This window comes from Zalophus californianus, chromosome 3 (assembly GCF_009762305.2).
Source record: "Zalophus californianus isolate mZalCal1 chromosome 3, mZalCal1.pri.v2, whole genome shotgun sequence".
Lineage (NCBI taxonomy): Eukaryota > Metazoa > Chordata > Mammalia > Carnivora > Otariidae > Zalophus > Zalophus californianus.
Genome location: NC_045597.1, coordinates 170,997,556 through 171,011,886, shown reverse-complemented (window position 1 = coordinate 171,011,886; position 14,331 = coordinate 170,997,556). Strand labels below are relative to the sequence as shown.

Sequence of the window (14,331 nt, the reverse complement as noted above, 5' to 3'; positions counted from 1 at the left end):
CCAACCAGTGAGAGAAAGTGAGGAGGGAGCGAGAAAGCAAGGGCTCACACAGGGAAATAGCTGCACAGTCCGGCCCGGAGAACCAGGCGCACACACTCGAGCACACTCCCACACGCGCACACAAGCGCGCACACTCACCCCCTCCTCCGGTCCCCGGCCCTGGACCGGGGGCGCTGACTCGGTCGCCCGTGCTTGGAGCCGGTGCACCGCGCACGTCGCGCGCCAGTTCCCCTCGCGCCCCCAAGCGCGCCTGGCTGAGGAATCTCCTCCGCGTGCCCGAAAGGGGATATGCCATTTGGACATGTAATTGTCAGCACGGGATCTGAGACTTCCAAAAAATGAAGCTGGCGACAGGACTGTGGGTCTGGGTGAGCCTTCTCCTGGCAGCGGGGACCGTCCAGCCCAACGCTTCTCAGTCAGGTGGGTCGCGCGCGGTTCCTTCTCGCGCTCCAGTTGTTGAACCTGCTGCCGCTGGCTTGGCCGCATCGGGTGGCTCCCTCGCCCCCTTCGCCCAGAGACCCTCTGGCTCCCAGGCGTGGAGGGACCACTCCACCGGGGCCTCTGCCTTGGGCTTCCGTTCGTCCCTCTTTCTATCCCCAAACTTAACCTTTTTGTGTACCTGTGTTTTATTTATTGTGAAATATCACTTTGCGACCCTGTCCCTTTTCTCTCTCTCTCCTCAACCCCCTTTTTTCTTGCACGTTTTCTGTGATCCTAAGCGGGATCCCTTGTGGTCCCGCCTGTTGTGCGGGACATGGGAGACACAATTCCCAAGTTAGAGGAGACGGTTCTCTGGCCATCCGGGCCCCCCCAGAGTAAAAGCTTCCAAGAAGCGCGCACCGCCGGGGCTTCGGAAGGGCTGGAGTCCTGGGCGGTGTCAGCTGGGCCTCTTGAGAGCGGGACGGCTGTAGGGAGTGGAGCTCTGAGAGCGGGGCTTTGCACCTGTGTGTGCTGCCGGGGGCCGCTGCTTCCCCTGTCGCTGGAGCTTGCGGGGTCAGACTCGACTTGAGCCCAGCCTGGGCAGCTGGAGCGCGGCAGGAGGGCGCGCTTCGGCCCCGGGGCACAGAACTCTGGGCCTCCTACGCCGGCGTTCGGGAGCCTTCGCCCCACTGACGAGAGAGCTTGCTTGCCTGCGTGCTCTCTTTAAAAAAAAAAGGGGGGGGGTTGACATACTTGAACCGGGAGCCCGGCCTTCCCGTCGGTTGCTGTTTGGCTTCAGGAAGAGTTCTTCCTGTAGTTCAACTTGCTATTGGCCGGAGTCCCTCTAACTTCTCTGTTTACTGCCCGGCGCGGCTGCCGAGCCGACCCGTTTCGCGAATTGATTTAACCCGAGAGGCGGGCGCGACTGCGCTGCCAGTTTGCAGGAAAGCTTGAGCCCGAGGTACCTGGACAGGCAGAAGGCTAATAGACCCCCGAGAGGCAGCCGGGTGGGGCTGGCGCACCGCGGCGGGCAGGGCTAATGACAGCACCTGCGGTGCGAGGTTGCTCAAAGTTTCTGACACTCGAGTTTCCTGGGGATGAAAGTGGGACAGGAAAGGACGGAGGACCGGTGACTTATGCAGCCAAAGGGGGCCTTTTGGAGGGCGGGGGCGATTTCCGGAACCATCCGGGGCTGGTCGCGGGAGCGTGGGAGGCAGCTAGTGGAGATAAAGCCCCCGGGAGTGGCGATAGGAGAGCTTCAGGCCCTCGGAGGGTGTCCTTCTGACCTCACCAAGAAAACAGCGCGCTGTAGTTTTCCCGCTCCGCCCCCGCCGCTGCCGCCTACCCCTCCTAGCCTAGTAAATAACAAGTTACAATCATCGAGCCTTTCAAAATGACCTTCGAATGCCACCAGTGTGCGCCGTTTGTACTAGCCGTTTGCACCCTCCCAAATACTCCGAAATTCTTCATGCATACCAGGTCCCGCGCGCTCCAGCCACCTCCGGAATTACACCAACACGACTTGAGATTCCAAGCGGCCTCTTAGCTACATCCCTTTTTATCTTCCTCCCCACTCCAAGACCCTTCATATTTTCCCTCAATGGGTTGATTATGCACATTGACCCATTCAAAAGCATTTGCGACCGACATGCAGACTTCGCCGAGAGGAATTTCTACGAGGCAACCTACTGGGGGCTGTCTGGTTCAGCCTCAGCCGCTGGGGGACCCGGCTCCGAGTCCGCAGCAATTTGGTATTAACTGTGTGGCTCAGGGTTGAGCTATGCCGAAAAGCCCTTTTCAGAATTTCTGCAAAGAATGTAATCCAAATTAGTTCTGCAGCTGTCTTCTTCCTCGTCTCAGGCGACACCGCCTCGCGCCCTCGCTGGTCTCTTCTCGCTTCCCCCCGCGAATTGTCAGACCCACAAGTGAGCCCATTTAGAGCGCGAGGATTAGCGTGCCATTGTTGTTCCGTGTGTGACTCTGTACTTGAAATTCTAGGGGCACAAAGGCGAGCCTCGCTTGTTCAAAACACAAAGTGATCTAGATGAAAGGGCCGCACAAAGAAAAGCTCTCGGGTGCATCCCTGGTATAATTGCAACACGCATGCTAAGGTGATCCACTGAAAACTGTAAATGCCCCTAGGGACTTTTTTTTTTTTCACCCTCTCCCACCCCCACCCTGCCGCACCTGGCAAGGAAAGTTCAGCTGGTTTTAATATAGTGCTTTTATAAAACCTAGTTACTGTATGGAGTATGAGTGAGGCTCTGTGTGTTTGTGGCTGTGTATGTGGGGTTGTATGTTCCCAAGTAAATACATATTGCGTGTTTCCCCTCTCGCGGTTAGCAGTCAGTAGCAGTTTGGAGGAGTTTGTTTTGGTCCAAATGAGAAATTAAGTGCGGATAAGTAAACTAAGCTGCCAGAGGGCGACAAGATGTTGAGTGAATTGCTTTTAGATGAAACAAATTAAGGAAACGAGGGAAGACAATCTGCTTCTCGCATTATTAGACACGCTTGGAGTTCAGGGGAAAGTGGCATATTTTTGAAATGCTAATTTCTTAAGCGGAAGGAATGCACCTTATTTACTGCTCTATGTGCACAGAATAAAGATATGGGTGGGGGTGGAGATTCTGTTGTACAGATCTAAGATATTTATTAAAATAATTGTAATGGAAAAGGATCTGTTTATTTTTTTTCTTTTGCTTGGGGAAAATATCAGCTTTAGAGAAGATAATTTTTAAATAAATCTTGAGGACTTTGTCTCATTTCCAGTAATTCATTTTATCTAGAAATAGTATATATAGCCAAAGGCCCTTTATATCACTATTATAAAGCCTTTACTACCAAAAGGGATAATTTCAAAATTTTTCTTTTCCTGGCATGATTGAAAAATAATATCACCTTTGTATTGAAATACAATATATAATATTGAAACAACGCTCTTACATACCTCAGTAGATATGGAATGAACAAGTTCAATTTCCATTTCTTATTTGCAAGTAACTTAGTTCTGCTTTTCATACTATAAAATAACACATTTTTCCCTCCTACATATGTAAGATATATCTTCAAACTTAAGGTTTGGCTTTTTTTTCTACATTTGAGAAGAAAAAAGTTAATAAAACTTAGATAAATGATGAAAAAGATGTTAAATACATTTAAAAAATCTTTCCTACGTGTGTTTACTGTAAGCACACCCACAGGATAGTGTTTTTTTTCTTTTAATTTTGAAATTTTATATATGTAAAAAGGATCTTTTTAGAAGAAGGTATTTTTTTCTTCAGAATGCTTCTAAACAAATTTATACCTATCATAACTGCAAATAACTTGAAAATACTATGATATGACTGTTATGATAAAAATGACTGGTTGTGTCATGATTCCTCATCTTCCAATTTTTTCCTTTTAAACTAAACTGCTTTTATTTTAATCATTCATGCATATAAAGTCAATTTTTTTTGAAAATCAATACAGCTTTAAATATTTTTTCATTTAGTCACTGGAAATGTGTCTTAATTAAGAAATTACATTAGAATATTTACCAGGGCATGCACTTCATGGAAGATTTATGTATTTTTTACACTAACCTGAACACAGTAAGTTTGCATTGGCTGATTTTTAGAATTTGCATTCATTTGAGGGAAAAATCATATTTCCTTCTTAAAGTGGATTCAAATATTTAGAATTCATGAGCTTTCATGCCTTTAGTTCTTAAATAGAAGTACTATTTATCATCTGTCTTATGCTTTCACCCTTTCCATTACTATAGATTCTTTCTTTACATATTATTTATTGAGTTTACGCATGTGAATATATATATTTTTCCCTCCACCACTAAGTGTGTTCTTTTTTGTGTGTGCCTTTCCCAGCAACCTGCCACTCAGCCACTGCAGGAGTCCTCTGAGCCAGTTTTCATTCTTTCTTTCTGATAAATCTGATATGGCTGGTTGGCCGGACAATTGCAAGCCATTCCATTGCGCAGATTTATTCCTGAAAGAAAATAAAAAGGCATCGATCCAAGATCACTAGCATATCTCAGAAACCCTGACTCCAAGGCCAGATCTTTCTACAGAGAAGTCCCTTTTCCCATATCTCTTTCTCTCTTTTCCCCTCTTGACCAAGGATGGAAGGTAGACTACCCCCATTTAAAAAATACTAGGGATGCAACGAATTATGCTCTAAATATTTTCTGAAGCCTTTGGATTAGAGCTACCTTAGATTAATGACTATGCCAGGTGCACATTTTAAACAATAAATTGAATTAGAGTGCCTTAAACATTACAATGCTTTAAAGTGGTGTCATGTTTATATTATTTCAAGCCAGTTATTAAGAAAATTTAACATATTAAAAATAGCGACATTTATGCTTTATTTTACAGTGTTCTGCTGCTGTTGGATATCTATGTGTAATTTGTAAGTGCCTAAAACATAAATGAAGCGATGATCAAAAAAGATGTTGTTACCTGCAACCTTATTAGCACTTGCAGTTTGATTTCACCCTTTTGAGAGATACTGCTTTATAAAGATGTTAATGTTTACATTAAAATTAGCTTATACATGTTCAAGCCTACAGCTGTTCTACAAAAATTGATTGTCAAGCATATTCCACTGTTATCTTTTACAATGATCTGAGTATGTGTTCAGGGCAGAATCTAATTATATTATAAACTTTTCTTCAGGCTATATCATTTTAGGAATGTTCTTCTATGTTACATTTGACCATGTGGAACAAAATTGAACCTTATATCTAATACTCATTTTCTGGATTATTTTAAATATTGGGCAGTTGGAGTAAAACCGTACTTTTCATGCTTCCTAACATAGTTGTTGACTGAAGTTTACATTTATACTGACAATTCCTTAATTTTCTTTACTATTATTTTTTAATGAAAAGGTTCTACATCAATGTTTCCTGAGCCTGTAGCTGTGCTACCTACTTTGAAGGAGACATTAACTGCCTGTTTTGTTGTTAAGTTTGACATAGGACATAGCTAAGTGTTTTAAATCAGGATGTTTACGTTGTAGGGACAGATTCCTCCAGTTTCTTGTTAATACCTTGAGCAACTCATTCCATGTCTTTGTGACTTGGCTTCTGTGCCTGAGGGGAAAATATATGTAATATACTCTGTCCATTGTATAGCAGTTTTCTGAAAAATGGCTTTAAAGTTCTTCCTTAATATTGAGGTACAGTCCAGTAACAAGTTAAGTGATATATTTTAAAATGTATACCCATACATACATAAATAAACACAATGTAACAGTGTAAACTTTCAGCAGACTATCTTTGTCGAAAGAACACCTTTTGGTTATTAAACCAAAGTATTTGTACTTGAAGGCCATTTCCCCCAAAATATTACTTTTCAGAATTGCTCTATGGTCTTTTTAGATTTCACTGTGTATGGCTTTTTCTCTCTTTCTGAGGTGTTGATAATCTGACATATTTATTATGTAAATTGACCTATTTTCCAAATCTTTAATCAAAGCTTTAAAGTCACTTTCTTGTTTTCATATTTGACACTTAAATGAGTGGTTTCTACTTGTATTAATTTTTTAAGAGGGAAGAGAATGGTCTCACTTCTGTGACACAGAGGTGAAATATATGGGGCCAAATTGTAAAGTGTTTTTTTGTTTGTTTGTTTTTTTGAACATATAGTAATTGTTTTACAGTGGTTTTCATTTTATGTGTTACTCTGCAGGCCCGTTGCTTTGTACAAATCCAGAGGGCAGCAGCCACATAGAATTTAATGGGAACGGGTGCACACCTGCACTGTGGGTTGCGGGTCAGCAGCCCTGCTGTTGTGTGATGCTACAGAATAAAGCACCAGAATAAAAGTTAGAATTGGATTCTGGTCATACAGTCATTTTCTCTGTGATCATGGGTTAGACTTCTTGCTCTGTGTCTCGGTTTTCTGAGTCTCTCTTAGGGTGGCTAAGGTGATCCCTAAATGATTAGCATCTTGAATTTTTAAATGATTCAGTTGGACAGAAAAAACAATGTTTAGAGCATTTAGAAAGAGAAATCCTTTGGTTTTTAATTAATTTTGTTAGTGTGGATCTCTTTTCAAATTAATTCGTGTATGTAACCCCGGTCTCTAAAACAGGCCAAAGGGGAAAAGGAGAGCTGCTTCTATTAAAGCTCAGGCTAGACAACAGCTTTGTGCTCCCTGACATTGTCACTTCCCCACTCTCCTTCACTCTTGCCTCTACTCTCCTGTGCTTGCTTCACAGAAATCTAGCACTAGTTAGAAACTATCTAGTTCAGTCCAATCATTTTTTAAGTGAGGAAACTGGAAGCCTGCAGAAGTGAGATGATGTAAGTTACCTGGCAGCTTCTGACACCAATATCATTTTCCTTAAAACACACAGAAGGACTTGAAAATTCAAGTTGTGGACACTTGAAAAAAAAAAAAAAGAATAAACAAATACAAGGTTGTGTTGCTTTAAAAGAGAATTGCAAAGTTGAAATGAAAAAAAATGGATTAGAACTATAGGCCTAACTATCAAACTGTGAAGTTCTTTTCAAGGGGAAGACCGTGGGATCATCATCATCCTTAATTTATATTTAGGAAGTAATCATTGATTGCATTTATAGCTTGCCACACATTAAGATTAAAAAGAAAAATAGGGAGAGTGTTGACCCTGAAAGTCAGATAAGAGCATCTGCACTACTATCTGTATACAATAGCACCTTCAAGGTTTTATTTTACCTGGAACTTTATGAAGATGACCAATAAGTAGAGAATGGTTATATCTCTATTCTGTATTAAGTAATATACAAGCTTAAATAAAATGGCTTATAAGGAATAGACAATGGGTTCTTCATCACCAATGAGTTGGTAGGGACCCTTAACCAGCAAATACATGGGAATTCAGATTCTTCCAGGCCCCTCCTTGGACCCAAGGTTCTTTATCTTTTCCACTCTTTGTTGGGCCTTCTTCTTTCTTCAGATCTCTACTAAGATCACAGGTATATTCTTTGAATAAGTATATGAGCTAAACTTTAAGTACTAAGACTTTATAAAGGTATTTCTGTGGCACATTTGCTTCCTTCTGGTTGCCTTCTGTGAGATGCTGCCTGTGGGTCTTCTTACTTTGCAGTGTTCTTAATTTCACCTTAACTCTTTCTGATTGTCTCTTGTCTTCCACTAGGCACCAGAGCTTTCTGGGATTTGATCAGCATACTCATGGGCCATAGTGACAGAAGGGAGATTAGAAACTTGTTTTGGCAGGACGAGTCACTTCCTGTTAGGAATTTGAGATGAAAATGGACCCCCTGTAAAATATTAACATAGACACACCATGAAACTTCCTGTGCAACATCATTAAACCTCTCCCATGAGAAGTAGCTCAGGGTTATTACTGTTAATCATGTTATTTCCAATATTGTAGGGGTTAGTGAAGCATACTAAATACCAGAAAGAATATGCAAGACTTAGTTTCTGAATCTAGGAAGTTAGAGTAACAGGTATCAAGGCCCTATGAATGTTTATATGTATTTTATTGTGAACGGTAGCTAAAGCTATTTAAAGAAAACACAAGGAATGGTGAAATAAGCACTCATTTATTTCCCAGAATGATCAGACTTGTAAATAATCAGTTTCATCTACATTTTTACTACTCTTCTGACCTTTACTAATGTCTTGTCCCATATACATCCGGTATAGGTGGACATTCAGGTTTTAAGCCTTAAGGATACAAGTGGGGATTGTAAGTTGTTTTAAATAGATGCATCTGCTGGTCATCTATGGTCTGCTAAGGATATCTCGTGGCTAAGCTGGTAAGGACTGAAAGAAGTAGCAATAGATTCTCCAGTTTCCGTGACTATATCTAGTGTGGTTATAGCTTGAGTAATAAGTAGTACAATTCTCTGTTTCAGGATGGGTTGCCTTCACTAGCAGGGGAATGCCTAATTGAGGTCATGGATGTTAGTGATTATTTTGCTTTAGGCGAACTCTCCTTTTACTAAAATCTGTCTTTGTCATTATTTTCTATTCTTCCTATAGGCTTAGAGAATATGAGAATATGAGTTTCTTTCTATAGGGACCTATGAAAACCAAATAAAAATAAAACAGAACAGTATTTCTTTTAGTCAAACACTTTTTATTTTCAGGAGTTCCTTTTGTCCTATCATTTTGTCTAGAACTAAAGCAGTTAAACATGTTTTGTGTTTTTAAAAGGGAATTCGATTACATAGCTTATCAAAGTTTACTCCCTAAGATTTTTATTAACCCCATCTAGTGTTTAAAAACCTCAGAGCAGAGCTATTGCAAGATCCTCTGTACTGGTCCCCTTGTTGATGTCCTCTTCCAAGACTTCCGTCTTATCATTGCCAGATGCCCATTTCTAATATAATACTTTTATTATCCTAGTTTCTATTTGGAAGCCTTCAATGGATTTCCATTATAAAGTTCAAAGCCTACTAAAATAGTGTTCAGATTTTTAAAAATCCATTCTTAAGAGTTTTCTTAAGATGTATTCTAAGAACCACGCTGACCTCGTCAGTATTCCATTACTATCCCTTGCTTGTCTCTGCGTCTGCTTACCCCCTTCCCTGGAATTCATGGCTCACTTGTTGCCTCTGCCTGTTTAAACCTTTGAATCTTTTCAATTCTACATTAAATCGTACCTCTTCATTACATTTTTTTTTTTCACTGATTAGCCTATAATCCTTATCTCTGTCACTTATCTGGTCTTTAATCTTAAACGATAGTGTAGTTTTAACTTTTTAAGAGCAGGAGTTTTTATCCCCTGCCGAGACTAATGCAGTGCCACATATATAGTAAGCTTTTTAAAAATATTTTTAAGTGAAAAAATAACATACATTTGCTGAAACAATTTTAAACTCATTCATGGATGGTTATTATTTGTAATTAAACCATACAGTGCACAAAGTAAGCGGTTCTCAAAACATAATTATAGAAATCTTAATAATAGATATTAGGCATGTTTACCCTGGGAATTTCTTTAGTTGCTTTCTTGAGCTTCCTAGGATATTTCTTTCAATGGATTGTTTCCAAGAATATATCACTTGTCCCCATTCCCATTTTTAGAGTCTGTTCATAATATGGTACAAAGTATTTCTGTTGGTTTTATTTTTGGTGAGTTAAATATATGTGAATACCATTCTTAAATGTAACTGTTTTAGTGGCCCACTATTTTTATGTGTCATTACTTTGCTATTTCTTATTTCCTATTTAAAAATTTTAATAAGTTTTTAAGCAGTAAGCATGTACTGATTCATCAATGTATTTCAGGACATGTTAGGAACAGGAGGACCTATAAGAAGCTCAAGGTGCCAACTTTCTCCTTTTAAGGAAGGATAGATGAGGCCAATAAAACACAATATAAAAAACATGTTAAAGTGGTTTTCCAAACCTTTGGGAGACACATTTCCCTTCAGAGAGATGCTAATAAGTATTTCATGAAAAAGGGGTTCCAGACCAAATGTGATATTTTCTATTCCTAGATATATGTGATAATACAATTTTGTTATAACTGAGATTTCTTAGTATCTTAAAATAGACAAATAGACATATGCCTACCATTTAAAAAAGCGTCCTATGAAGAAAGCACATTAGCATAACTAAACAGAGAGGTTACTGGGAATCTCTCAGCTGCTCTTTTAGATGATCCACTCTGCGTTCTGAAAATTGGTGAAATGATTATAGTATTTATAGTCAGATTCTGTGAATGAAAGATGCTCTTTCAGACATTTCTTCTTCAATTACCAGGTTGTAAGAAAGTCAGCCTTTCTAGGTCACTGCAGCACCCTCATTGTGCCTTAGTTTATAATGGCTTGAAAGACTTAAGGTAACTTTCAAAATTACCTAACAGTCTGCAGAGTAGTCTATTAATGAGAGAGTTGGGCATGGAGACATTAGCACTTCTGTCTGAATTCTTCTATAACTTTCTTGATTGTTTTTCCTCTAAGAATTCATGAGAGAGTTTGAGTCAGGGATTATTGTTTCTACTTTGTAGATGAGGAAATAGAGATATAAAGGAGTACTATGTAAGGGTGAAGCCTGACTGGAGCGTTCGTCTGGTACAGTTACATGTCTGCCCTGTCCTGAGAACCAGCTGGTTCTGCCTTCTGTGTAAGTGACAGACCTTAGGGATGTCTCTCAAAGGCATGGCTCCTCCGCTGTACTTACCCCACTGTGTGGGAAAGGGGCACTTAGCACACCAGATCCTTCTGCCTTCAGGTCAACAGCTCTTTTTGTTTTCCCTGAAGTCATGTGAAGAAACTTGTCCAATAAATCCTTTAGGTTATATTCTATTTCTCCTTCATTGGATTCTCCATAGTTCTTTGTTTGTGTTTTGTATATTAAAGGACACAATCATGTAAGCTTTGTCTTCTTGAAAAAAACTTCAAAGCAGAGGTATAGCCAAGGTTTTGGGTCCTGCCCTATACAATTTTGGGAACTTCTTTTAAAACAATTCAGAAATAGAAATACAAATTAAGAACAAAGCCTTGGAATGCACCAATGCAAGAGAAGGGCTCTGAAGCTGAAGCCTTAAAAAAAAACAAAAAACTTTATGGTAACTCTCCCTATGTTAAAAAATATATATATATTTTTTAAGAAATAACATCATTCTTCTTTTACTAAGAACTTTGAGTGTAATTTTAATTTATTTTTCTACTTCATGTAGTTGGTATCCCACTATTAATGAAGAAGAACACATGGCTTCAAGAAAAAAAAATCCTGTGGACTAAAATCACGCTGTAAAGCATGTCAGTAATGTCTTCTGATGAAAATATGGGCTACATAGAGATCATTATCAGAATATATTTCTCTAAATATGACCATGCCAAATCCAGGTATATATCTATTTTCTTGATATCATATTTTTAAGTATGGGTCATGTAATACTGTCCCTTAGTCTATAGTTTATAATATGTAATTTAAAGGAATCTTGCAGTTTTGGTATGTAAAAACTGTATTACTAAGGCCCTACCCCTTGAAATATATAGCTCATTGAATTTTTAATCATTTATTATTTAGCATGGATAACAATCTGTCTTTGACTTTTACCCTCTGGCTGAGTTAAATGTGAACATTTTAACTACAGTAGACATTATTACTAGCTGTGAATGAAACAGTGCATCTAAATTAAAATCAGTATTTAGTTCAGATATATGGTAATTTTTAACTAATATATTAACACATTTAAGTAACAATAACAGGATTGGTATTTCAAGTTATACTTTTACTACGTAAAAATATCAGTTGAACAGTTAACAATATTTCCCAGTTGTTTAAACTTCAAATTTAGCAGCCCATTATCCCTGGTGATACATCGAAACCTCTAAAAGTGTACTTAGAATTAACGGAAATTGAAGTGATTGGTATTCCAGTATCATTCTTTAGTGGCCTTTTTTATTTCTTTTTTTTTTTTTAAGTACAGGATGAAATTTGAAAGTATAAAAAGCTCTAAGATAAATTGAACTAGACAAAACATTTTATGCAACTGTTGGTGAAAGGGGCATTAGTTATTTCTGTGCTTACTGTATTGCTTGTGGCCAGAATTAGCACACCATGAGCCAGAGAAAGAGATAAGACAAACAATGGCACGCAGCTAATTTTGTTTAGCAAATTTAGATCTGATACATGCTATTTCACTCCTACAAACTGATTCAGTCACTCTTTGAAAGGTGCAGATGAAGTTTGTCTCCCACAGTTTTAACAGCTTTCACTCAATATTTATAGGCTCTATAAAAATAAATTTCTGTAAGTACCATATTTCTCACTGGCAGAAGGAGCACTGTGAAGTTAGATTTATAAATGAAAAAAAAAGGAAAAAACAAAAACATTTCAATTGTTCCAGGTCTGCAAAGAATAAAATATGTCAAGACATCCAAAATATCTTTGTTTCAAGGGCATATATAGTCAGTTTTGGGTATTCAAGGATTTTGACTACATGTGAGTGAATCAGAAGTCCCATTATTTTATGGTAATTTTGTGATTTGAATCTGGCATGTGGTGAGACTCATATTCTGGAACTAGTCATTCATCTGCTATATAAGCCAACAGGATAGTATCCACTGTAATTATCAGGAAGTGGTTATAAAACAAAACAAGCAAGAAACTCAAACTTTGGTCTTTGTAAAAAAGTACCATCATGCAAAAGAAAATAAATTTTAGTGAAATTTCTGAATGAGGCTAATTTGTATGAAAAATGTCACAAAATGTGTTACACTTGATAGAAACATGATTCAGGGAAAAGCCAGGGGTTTGTACAATAATATCCATAATTTGGGACTATCTTAAACATTTCTAAAAGTCTTTTCTAGCACAGCAGATTAAAAGACACCTGAAGGTTATAATGTTATTTATATATCTGCTAGAGCTTTGTCATGGTTTAAGACTACATTCTCCATAATCAAGCTCACTATAGAGAATAATTCTCATATTCATGAATTGTTCATCTCATCATATTTCCTGTGGTTATTTCAAGGTTAATTTTTTTCAGACAGCTTCTCTCTTGATTAAAGTCTGTAGTAATTGTATATGTGCTGATATAGCACATGAAGGTTTTAAACTAAAGACATCTTTGATTTCATACCAAGTCAAGATCAAATGCTTTTCAATGCTTCCTGTTCACATATATGAAAAATAACTTTAATGTTTATTCTTAATTTCAACTAAGAACGTGAAGACTTTTGTTTGGCGTTTTCAAAATCCTGTAAATCCTTGTGTCCTTTAAGAGTATGAGAAGAAAAGTATTTATCATTACTAGGACTATTATTCAAGTGCTATGTTCCTTACAACTTTACTGATTGTTAAAATATTGAAATACATTCTTACTTGATTGGCTTTCCCAGATCTGCCCCCTCACCCCTTCCAGCACCCCTTTCTTAGACTTTCCAGATCAACTAAAGAATTAATACCTGGCAAAATCATGGACCTGCATATTTCTGTTCTGGCATATGCTGTGATCCATTCTGATGTCCCTTTTTGCCATTATAGTCACTAAACAGTTTCAATGTTACCCTTACATATTATAAAAGTTTTGCCATAAGTTTTTAAAATAATAGTATATGAATAATATAGTAACTTTGCCACAATTAAGTATTAGCCAGTTTGAAGAAGGCATGTTTCCAACTTAAGTGTATAATAGCAAAGGTACTTTCTTATTTGACTTGAAGTTTAAAAAGAAAGGGCTTAAAAATGATAGATAGGATGTCATTTGTCTACATATTGAATTCACCTAGGAGAAAATCACATGAGGGAGGCAGGCCAAAGGACTCAAATAAATGGGTACTATGAATTTTCCTGAGAATGGATGTGGATGAATTGGGCTGCTGAAGAATCACAGCAATTTGAATTTCTGATTGCCATAATTTATGCAATGATAACCATATTACATGCTTACATTATTAATCAGAATGAATAGTTATCTGGCAAGGTGTCATTTGTCCCATGTGTGTATTAAGTCAGTTAAGACATGGGAGTGTTCCTTGGTGGCACAACACATACTCTCTTCATTTCTAGTGAAAAAGGAGAACACATCCAGTTTAAAATTTTACATTTACACAATTAAAATGTAATATCATGAAAGAAATTGTGAATATCAACTTAATTATACTCTTGGTAACAGATTTGGACATGTGATTTATTTCTTTACTTTTTACAAAGAAAACTATATTTTAACAGAATAATGGAGTACCATTTCCCTTGAAGAATGATTAAAGAAAGAAGGAGATGCCAAGTATGGAAAAGAGGAGGCTTGGGAAGGGGGCATGATAACCATCTTCAAAAGTTAGAGGGTTGTTACATAGAACAGGGGTTAGCACTGTTCTGTGTAGCCTTGGAGAACAGAAACATTAACAGCTGTTTGAAATTGTAAGGCATCAGATTTCGATTGAACACCATCAAGGAGTTTCTCACAGTTAGAGCTTCCCAGTGTTGGAAT

General features: G+C 38.4%; 1 protein-coding gene across 7 annotated transcripts in view; it reads left to right on the top strand.

Moving 5' to 3' along the window:
• The first annotated feature begins 302 nt into the window (after positions 1–302).
• Positions 303–14,331, top strand: part of ERBB4 (erb-b2 receptor tyrosine kinase 4) — a 1,100,194-nt gene continuing 1,086,165 nt past the window's right edge. For 6 of the 7 annotated variants that reach the window (XM_027590425.2, XM_027590421.2, XM_027590428.1 and 3 more), the window contains exon 1: positions 303–420. In XM_027590425.2, coding sequence (XP_027446226.1) covers positions 339–420 — 82 coding nt within the window. In that variant the 5' untranslated portion in view covers positions 303–338. The remainder of the gene's footprint in view (positions 421–14,331) is intronic. The other variant, XM_027590423.2, reaches the window with a different exon arrangement.